The 9,579-nt window shown below is 48.2% G+C and overlaps 1 protein-coding gene across 1 annotated transcript; it reads right to left on the bottom strand.

Moving 5' to 3' along the window:
• Positions 1–7,044: 7,044 nt before the first annotated feature.
• LOC120699708 (protein GOS9-like) lies at positions 7,045–7,812 on the bottom strand. The gene is made up of 3 exons (XM_039983752.1): positions 7,745–7,812; positions 7,431–7,634; positions 7,045–7,318 (listed from the first exon to the last, which is right to left on the bottom strand). Exons 1-3 carry the CDS (start codon positions 7,745–7,747, stop codon positions 7,154–7,156), a joined length of 372 nt encoding a protein of 123 aa, XP_039839686.1. The 5' UTR covers positions 7,748–7,812; the 3' UTR covers positions 7,045–7,153.
• Between the last annotated feature and the right edge of the window lie 1,767 nt (positions 7,813–9,579).

Below are 9,579 nucleotides of genomic sequence, written 5' to 3'. Positions count from 1 at the left end.
GCCCCTGTGTCTCTCTCCCCCTGTTCATCTCTTTAGGGTAGATTTGAATGTTGTTTGTGTGAGAACTCTTGTGGATTTGATTGGGAAAGGAGGCCCTAACCTCCTCGTGCCCTCTGGGCGGTTTGAATCAATCCATCTCCACGTTTTGTGCCTTGTTTGATGAAATTTCGATTTCATTTTTGGTGCACTTGATTGCGAGGAGTCCACGAGTTCTTTGCTGTGATTCCCGTACTTCTAGACCTGTCCTAAACCCTCTGGATTCACTGGCTTGTTCGAATTTGATTTCTTGAGTGTTTGAGAAAACCCCAATCCCTTTTGATCTCCCCCATAATTCTCTCGATTCGTTGCTCTTTGGGACGAGATCTTTTGGGGATATGTTCACGGGGTAGGGGCGAAGCAATTCCCCAAGTTTCATCGATTTTCGTGGTCGTTTGGTCGAGATTCACCGTTTGAATCTAAGTTTTTTGGGGTTTTCTGGGTGCCACCGGTCAGACCGGTAGGCAAGACCGGTCAGACTGGTCTCTTAGATTTTTAACAGCTGAGACCGGTCAGACCGGTCCTGGCAGATCAGTGCTGCAGATTTTCCAATTCGCTTCCGATTTGCTTCGTGGTTTCGCTCGCTTGTTCGAGGCTTTTTGTGTTGGTTTAACGTTTCAATAACTACTCCAAACTTTGGTCAGAATGCTTGAGAGCTTGGGCGATTTTGGGACATAGGCCGACGATTCGAATTTTGAAGAAATTTTGATCGGCTCCCATTCACCCCCCCTATGGTCGCCGGCTTCGGTCCTTCAATTGGTATCAGAGCTTGGTTGAGGTTTTCAGTACCTTAACCGGTTCAAAAACCACTCGGCGACCATAGCGAGTCTTGGTAAGATCCTGGTGTTTTCCGGCGAGGATTATGCCTACTGGAAGGTTCGCATGAGAGCCTTCCTGCAGAGCATGGGAGCCGATGTCTGGGAGATTACCATGAACCAGCTTTACGAGGTGCTGGCTGTTCGGACCACGCCTCTTCAGGTGACCCAGCACAAGGCTAACGCCAAGGCTATCAATGCCTTGTTCGCTGGCGTTTCTCGTGCGGAGTTCTCACGCGTCCAGGGTTTTTAGGAAGCCCACAAGATTTGGACGTGCCTTGAGAACTTCCACGAGGGTACACCTCAGGTGAAGGCCAGACTGTTTGAGACTCACCGGCGTGAGTACGAGAACTTCACACAGGAGCCGGGTGAGAGCATTGACCTGATGTTCAGTCGTTTTCAGTCGATTGTGAACAAGGTCAATGCGAACAGATCTGCTGGTGCCCTTGAGTACACAGAGCACGAGAAGGCTCTCAAGTTGCTCTACGCACTTGACCGCTCTGTGTGGGATCTCAAGGTGAACAAGATCATTGAGTCTGCAGGCTATGAGACTCTGACTGTGAACGAGCTTTTCAGCAAGCTCAAGGCCACGGAGGTGGATAACCAGACATAAGCCAAGCTCAATGGTGCCCCTCCTTGCAAGAGCGTCGCTCTTGTGACTGGCGGGCGAAGCCGATGGTGCTCGTGCATCTTCAGGTGGACATGCCACACCGACGCACTCCGGCTCTTCTCCTAGATCCGAGAGTGATTCAGAGGTAAACTCCACGATCGACCTGCTTGATACAGAGGTTAGGGAGTTGTATGCCGCTCTCGACAACCAGAAGAGGCTGCTTAAGGAAGCAGCTAGAGAGCGTAGAAAGCTTAGGGCTGAGCTGGCTTGTGCTAGGGAGAAGTCTAGTGAGGATGAGTGCGCTGGCTGCATATCTCACATGAATGATCTTGTTGCTCTCCGTGCCAAGCATGATGAGAACGTCGCGAACTTAGATGTTGCTAAGATTTCGCTTGCTGACGTGTCTCATGAGCTCGCTAAGGCCAAGCATGAACTAGAACTGGTTAAGGATGCTCCTATTGTTAGCGATGTGCTTGAATGTGAGGAGTGTCCTATCTTCAAGTCTGATCTACCTTGTTTGCAGTCCAAGTTTGCTACTGTTGTGTGCGAGCTAGAGGAGATGAAGTCTAGGCCAGTTTTGCTTGGTGCTTGTAAGCTTTGTCCCACGCTTAGGTCGGAGCTAGAGGAGAAGAACGCTTTGATCAAGTCTTTTGGAAAGACTAAGATCGTAGAGTCTAGCCCACCTATTGACTGCTCTGTTTGCTCTGGTTTGATCTCTGATTTGGATAATCTTGCGGTAGAGAAAGCCAACCTGGAGAATGAGAATACCTATCTTAGGGCGATTCTGAGTTGGGTTTCTAGCAGTGAGCCGCAGTTGGGCATGATGATTAAGCAGTTCAAGTGTGGTGATGGGTTTGGGGTCGGTTACACATACACGAAGTCAGACTTTGACAAGTTGTATGGCAAGATTGGCAAGGCTGCTGGAAACAATGCTAGCACGAGCACGCAGCCTTCGCTTGTTGACCCCGCGGATGGTGTGCTTAAAGAACCACCGAAAGCACCTCCGCAGAAGCAGGTTTGGGTTCCGAAGCCCAATGCGCTGAGGAACCCCCTCGACACGCTCCCTGCTGCCACAGCCCAGGTTGCCCAGAAGAAGAGGGCTGCTCCTCCCCGTCCGCAGGCTAGGCCTCCACCTCCCAAGCGTGAGGTGAGGTACCACTGCGAGTTCTGTGACAGGGAAGGTCACCTGGAGGAGTTTTGCTTCAGGAGGAAGTGGGCTGTGAGGAGAGAGCAAGAGAGACGGAACGCGGACATGTACTCTGCTCGGGTGCATGGTCCTTCTCGGTGTGCTGATAGGCGAGATGCTAGGGCGCGCCGTGTAGGTGGAGGTCAGGGAGACGGTGGTGATTACCGTGCTCCAGCGGGTGGTCGCTTTGCCGGCCGTGCTCCTGGTCGTTTTCAGTACGGCTATGGACCACGGGACCGAGGCTTTGGAGGAGGTTTTGAGGCTCCACGCTTTCCTCGCGGTGGTGATCGTCAGCCTCGCGGTAGAGGGGACAGGGGATACGCTTTGCCTGACTTTGCTTACCCTTCTGTAGAGCAAATGGCTCGTCACTGGTTTGCTTCTCACTTTGCTAACCCCAGTGTCGAGACGTTTGCTCCTCCTGTGTCTCGTTGGTGATGCAGGATGGTGGCTTGGAGAACAAGTGCTCCATGGATCTTGGTCTTATGCAGATTTGATCAAGACTTGATGGTTCTCCAAGGCTGTTGGATAGCCCATGATGGCTGTTGTATCCTATGTACATTTGAGTTTGCTCCTTGAGGTCTTTGTAAATTTTCTGCTTGTGACATGTTGTAGATTCTACATCTCTACTTGTTTTGCTTGCTAGGTCTGTGCTTGTGCTTCGGAGGTCTAGCCACTCTGTATGCTAGTTTTTGTGATTTTTATTTTGTCATGACTCTTGCTAGCTCAGGGTGTGTGCTTTGTCCAGTCCCCTCATGCTTGTATAGCTTTTGCTCCTTAGTTCTGGTTGCTAGCTCAAGTATCTTCTTCATATAGTCTTGCTGCCTTGGTTCATGTTGTTGAGTGCCTTTAGATTTTTCTAGGGATATCTTTTGTCTTGATATGTTCTAGAGTGTCTTTTGGTATACCATTGCATGTGGCTTGACTAACACCTAACCATTTGCTTGAGTTTTGCTCTGGATCTTTGGTGTTTGCTATCTTCTTGTGTCCTAGCTGTTCTTGTGCTAGGTATCACTTGTTGAGGGGAGAGCTCTACTTCAGGTGCCGATGATGATACGGAGTTACTGCACCGGCTGCAGGCTCCGGCCCCTTCTGTCTCGACTACCTCAGCTTAGGAGGACGATCTAGTACCACTACTTCCACTTCGATCGTTCACCTCTACAAGAACCTGTTCGAGCAGAAGGTGGACCTGCTGAGGACGCAGGGGAGGTGACCTCGAGCTTACTATGCTCTAGGTCGAGCGGGATCTTCATCGAGGTATGTGAGCGTTCGGCTTGTACGTTTTCCTCTCAGGATGGACTGGTGGTTTCCTGATTGTTACCTTTTCCATGGTACTCAGTTGGATCCATTGGTCTAGTCCTGTGTGTCCTTGAGCCGTTGTATTTGCTGAATTCTTCACTTGCTTAGCTTTTGGCTGTTCTTTGTCTTTCTCTTAAGTTTTAGCTTGGTTAGTTGCATTGTGCATATGCATTGTACATGTTTGTATTTTGCATTGTCTCACTTGCACTAGCATTCTTGTATACATTGCTATGATCTTCTAGTGCCTGCTAGTGTGAGTTGATAAACCTGATCATGTATAGCTTGCTCCATTGTGTATATGACATCATCTGAGTTAAGCTACTAGCATGTTAGGGCGTGTTGATGTGCTTTGCTATCTTAATCATGCTAGTGTGCCTTTTCGTTCAGCAATTCATACTTAAAATGATCTAAATCTGATAAAATTGATTGAACTATTCTTGAAATGGATTGAAAAGATTCAGGTGGGATTGCTTGTCGCACTGATCGAGCTTTCGGGACGGCTCACTTTGCACTTGTGAGAACCCGGGCAAGGCTGTGCATGACTGAAACGAGTGCTTTAAGCTTCTGATTGTCTTTTGGCATAGGCTTGGCCTCGTTGCTAAGTGAAGCATGACAAGCTTTCAACCCTTGGCATTAAGAATTGCTTGATATAGAATTGATTGAAAAATGAATGTTAACAACTTGTTTTTGGCTGAGTTTGGATCACCTGTATGAGTATGATTAGCACTGCTTTCCATTCCCTACTTGTTAGTGCTAGATCATGGGTGATACTTTTATTTCTCCTAAACTGAACTTGCCTAGCTCTAGACTGTTTTGATATACCCTGTTGAGCTAGATGCAGGTCTAGTTTATGGATGCACTCGTGCTTGTGACTAGATGTTGCTCATATCTTTGTATCCCTGAATGCTTTCACTTACACCTCCTGTATCGCATTCATTGCATTACATCTGTTCAGGTGGAGTTTCAGCTTCAGGGGGAGCTTTAGGTCTTTTTAGACTTGATGTGTGCATGTGCCAACAAGGGGGAGAATTTTTGAGAGAAGTGATCGAACAAGGGGAGACTTGTTTGATTTTTGAAAAACTTGTTGTGCACAGGGCTTTGAGAGTGAGAGTGCATCATTTTGGGAGAGTTGCACTTGTGAGAGGGAAAAACTTTGATTTGGGGAGTTTCTGCTTTGGTTTTGGCTCCTGGTTTCCTCGTTTTCCCTTTGCTTCTTGCATGACTGCATCGAGCGTTACCTCTGTCTTTGAGGAGTCATGTTTTGGCTTTTGATCGATTGCGTCGAGCCGTTGCCCTTATCTTAGGGAATCGATCTGTGCTTGAGTAAGTGACTGCTTCTGCTTTTCTGAGCTTTGTGTCACTTGTTTGAGTTCTTCACTTTCTTGTTTCTCTTTTTATCACTTCTCTTGGTTCGTTTGTGGTGTGTTGACAATGCACTCATCAAGGGGGAGATTGAGGAATGTTGAGTACTCTATCCTGCTTGTGATGAGTGAATTGTCAACCATGTGGTGTGATCGTGCGCTTCGTCTTTGGATTGCAGGTACACGGGCGTCGAGTGTCGACGGGGAGCTGCCGTGGAGGTGCTGTGGCCGATGGACCGTGCGGTGGACGGCGGTGAAGGGCAGCCGGGACCGGAGCTCAGACCGGGCGGCAGCTGTGGCGTCCACTCCTAGATCGAGGGCGCAAGCGGCGATGGAAGGTGGGTTTCTTGGTTTGCGCCACAAAACCAAGGAGGCGGACGGCGGTTGAAGACGCCAAGTCATGGAGTTGACGGGCGTCGGGCGGCGTCTAGGGCCGTCAGAAGGCCGAGGCGGGAACGGCGTCTAGGGCCACGACGCGGAGGCGGGAATCTTCCCGCGCGTGAGGTTTTGGCGATTTTCTCAAAACCGGCCACCTACCCGGGTTTCGCGGACCCTCCAAAACTGCGGACTGGATCTTCATCAAGATGGCGGCATCGCGGAGAAAACTTCGTTTCGAAGAAAGAACCTCGGCCGTCGGATGAGATCATTGTACAGGGGGTGCTGCAGGCCAACCGGTCTGACCGGTCCCTGGCACCGGTCTGACCGTTCTAACCAACAGGTCTGACCGGTCCAGCGTACCGGTCTGACCGGTCCCGCGGGTATAAATACCCCTTCACTTGTGTTAGGTCAAGTGCGGCTTTTGTATTGTGTCCGTGAATTGTTCTGTTCTCCAGGCTGCCGCCCCTGTGTCTCTCTCCCCCTGTTCATCTCTTTAGGGTAGATTTGAATATTGTTTGTGTGAGAACTCTTGTGGATTTGATTGGGAAAGGAGGCCCTAATCTCCTCGTGCCCTCTGGGCGGTTTGAATCAATCCATCTCCTCGTTTTGTGCCTTGTTTGATGAAATTTCGATTTCGTTTTTGGTGCACTTGATTGCGAGGAGTCCACGAGTTCTTTGCTATGATTCCCGTGCTTCTAGACCTGTCCTAAACCCTCTGGATTCACTGGCTTGTTCGAATTCGATTTCTTGAGTGTTTGAGAAAACCCCAATCCCTTTTGATCTCCCCCATAATTCTCATGATTCGTTGATCTTTGGGACGAGATCTTTTGGGGATATGTTCACGGGGTAGGGGCGAAGCAATCCCCCAAGTTTCATCGATTTTCGTGGTCGTTTGGTCGAGATTCACCGTTTGAATCTATGTTTTTCGGGGTTTTCTGGGTGCCACCGGTCAAACCGGTAGGCAAGACCTGTCAGACCGGTCTGCTAGATTTTGAACAGCCGAGACCGGTCAGACCGGTCCGGTATACCGGTCAGACCGGTCCAGTACACCGGTCAGACCGGTCCTGGCAGATCAGTGCTGTAGATTTTCCAATTCGCTTCCGATTTGCTTCGTGGTTTCGCTCGCTCGTTCGAGGCCTTTTGTGTTGGTTTAGCTTTTCAATAGCTACTCCAAACTTTGGTCAGAACGCTTGAGGGCTTGGGCGATTTTGGGACATAGGCCGACGATTCGAATTTCGAAAAAATTTTGATCGGCTCCCATTCACCCCCCTCTGGTCGCCGGCTTGGGTCCTTCACTTTTACACGCGCATACACAAAAGCTAGACGCACAGACGCACAGACTTGACCACCGGTAGGCATGATCGATTTGGCCACACAGAGGACAATCATCAGAAGGGCCTGACGTAGACACCGATGGCCGTGACGTAGACATTGTTGCGGTGGGCGAAGAAGCCGACGATGCTGCCGTTGTTCATAACGGGGATGTCGAAGGACTTGGGTTCCTTGATGGAGTCTCGGACTCCAAACGGTCCGTAGGTCCTGAGGTTGGTGACGATGGTGAAGCCGGTGATGCCGTCGCCGCCGTAACTGTAGGAGCCGTACATCCCTTCACGAACTCGTCAAGGCCAAGGGTAATCTGCACAGGGAGGATCGGACAGAGAGATCTCGCACATCGATCAGCAAAATCTGAAGGACAGATTGATGAGCTAGCAAAGAATTATTAGGGGTATTATTAGCTTACTAATTACCATTGTGGAGTTGCCGCCGTTGCCACCCCATTGGCCTGTGCTGTGCTGCAGGCCATGGCAATCCTTGTAGGTGAAGGCGATGGCGTCAACTATCAACCCACAGCGGATGGTGATGCTCTCTAGGCGCAGCGGCGCAACGGTGATGTCGCGGTTGCCCTCGGCCTCGGACGTGCTGCCAAACGGCCCGATCTTCACCACCGAGTTCTGCAAGCAGTTAAAATCAAGCATTGGTGAATAATCGAAAAAAAAACATTCAGAAGTACTACTATGTCGTTTATTTCAGTGTTCAGCACGAGGGGAACAGAGCAGGAGACCATTTCGTTGCAGTTCTGCAAAAGCTGACAATGCAAGACTGCTGGTAGTATGTATGCTATTTGCAAGATGTTGTGGATGGACGCTTAGCCTCATCTGTCATCTCTATTTATAGGAGAGGGTTTAATCTGTGCATTCCTGAAATGACTAGCTAGGCTAATTGAAAGGCATAGCTCCTGCCAGTTTTTTAAAAACTAGCCACCAACCATGTGACCAACTGATCATATGCATGTGGAAATTAGAATGGAAGCAAGAAAACAAAGCATGGTCGTCTGTCATCACACTGCGTCCTTGAATTAAGACTTGCAATGCAATGATGCATGATCCTCGAAATTAGAATGAAGATGTGACCGAACAGCTGTAAGCTAATAAGTCAATGGCCCCAACGGATTGGATGATTAATATCGATCAGCGAACTCATCTAACTAATCTCTGCCAGCGCAGCATTCCGTGGCGCCAGATTTTGTATGAGGACTTTAAACCCGGCGTCTGCAGGTCTGAAAGTTTAGTTGCGTTGACACCGCATGGACACATCGCGGCAACATGGCATGAACCCAAAAGAGCAACATGATGATCTAGAAGAAGCCGATATCTGCGTTCACGAGGAAGAGGAAGATACTTCACGTTCATACCAACCACTGTTACAAGAACGATTTGTAAGATCCTTTATTTAGCACCAGCGAACAGGGTAGTACTAGGGCATGGACGGAGTAATATCTACTAGTTACTTCTAATTAATCTGGGTCTTCTGCGCCTTAAACTAAGCTAACCATCCTCTTAGCTAGACATGAAGCCCCATGTATAGCTAAGCTATCTCCAAGCAGGTAACACAGTAACACCACTTTGCCCGTATAGCTTGCAGGTGTCCAGCTAGCTGATCCTGCATGCTGTTTCAGGTTCAAGAGATGAATCACGGGTTGGGTTGGCAGACTTGTCAGACACGGATTATGCAGACGCGACGATCAGTGCAGGCTCTGGCTCTGGCTCCGCGGCATACATTAAGAACAGCAGTAGAAGATGAAAGAAAAGTTTTGCTTTCAATCCTGACGCCTCGCATTTCTGCTTTACAGTGAAAGAATTCACTGCTGTCATGGAACTATATGCGTGTGTTTTTTACTCTATGGTTGTTTCTCTGAACTCTTACGCTTCAGTGTGGCTGCGAGACTGAACTGCATATTTATAGCAAGCATAGTTGTTCGATCAGTAAATTAAATGGACTTGTCATGACTTCCAAGAGTCTTAACGGGTGTTTGGATCCAAATGCTAATATCCAAAGATACTAAATTTTAGCACTAGTCCTTCCAAACAGGGGCACTACACTTTAGCCAAGACTAAAAACTTATGCAACGATATAAGTACTAATGGGATGTCTTTTTATGGAGAACACATTAGGATGTCTGCATGACTTCATGCATGCGAGGAAGAGAAGAAATGCACGAATGATGTCAGCACATGCATATATATGCGAGGACAAAGAGAACAGATATACATGTACATCCACACAATTTCAAATAAAAAAGACCATAGTTTCAAAAAGGAGCGTCCAAATCAAAATTCGGCAAGATAGTTGCGCTTGTTTCAATACGAGCTTCAAAACAAGATCCCACACCACTATTTTTCAAAGATATTGTTTTTCATGTGAGAAAATACTTTTTAGTGTCTTCTAATATGCTTTTGAATTTTACAAAAGTTGCCTATTGCTTTACAAAATGTTGCTTGGCTCGCCTGAGTTTAGTTTAGTGAATATTCCTGTTGATATTTACAAGATAATTGGATGATGTGATTAGAGTATGATGGCAAACAGTTGTATTGGGGCAAGGTGGATGTTTATTGCATG

Source organism: Panicum virgatum, chromosome 3K, assembly GCF_016808335.1.
Source record: "Panicum virgatum strain AP13 chromosome 3K, P.virgatum_v5, whole genome shotgun sequence".
Taxonomy (NCBI): domain Eukaryota; kingdom Viridiplantae; phylum Streptophyta; class Magnoliopsida; order Poales; family Poaceae; genus Panicum; species Panicum virgatum.
Note: the sequence above shows the minus strand (reverse complement) of the source record. Positions and strands in the feature narration are given on the sequence as shown.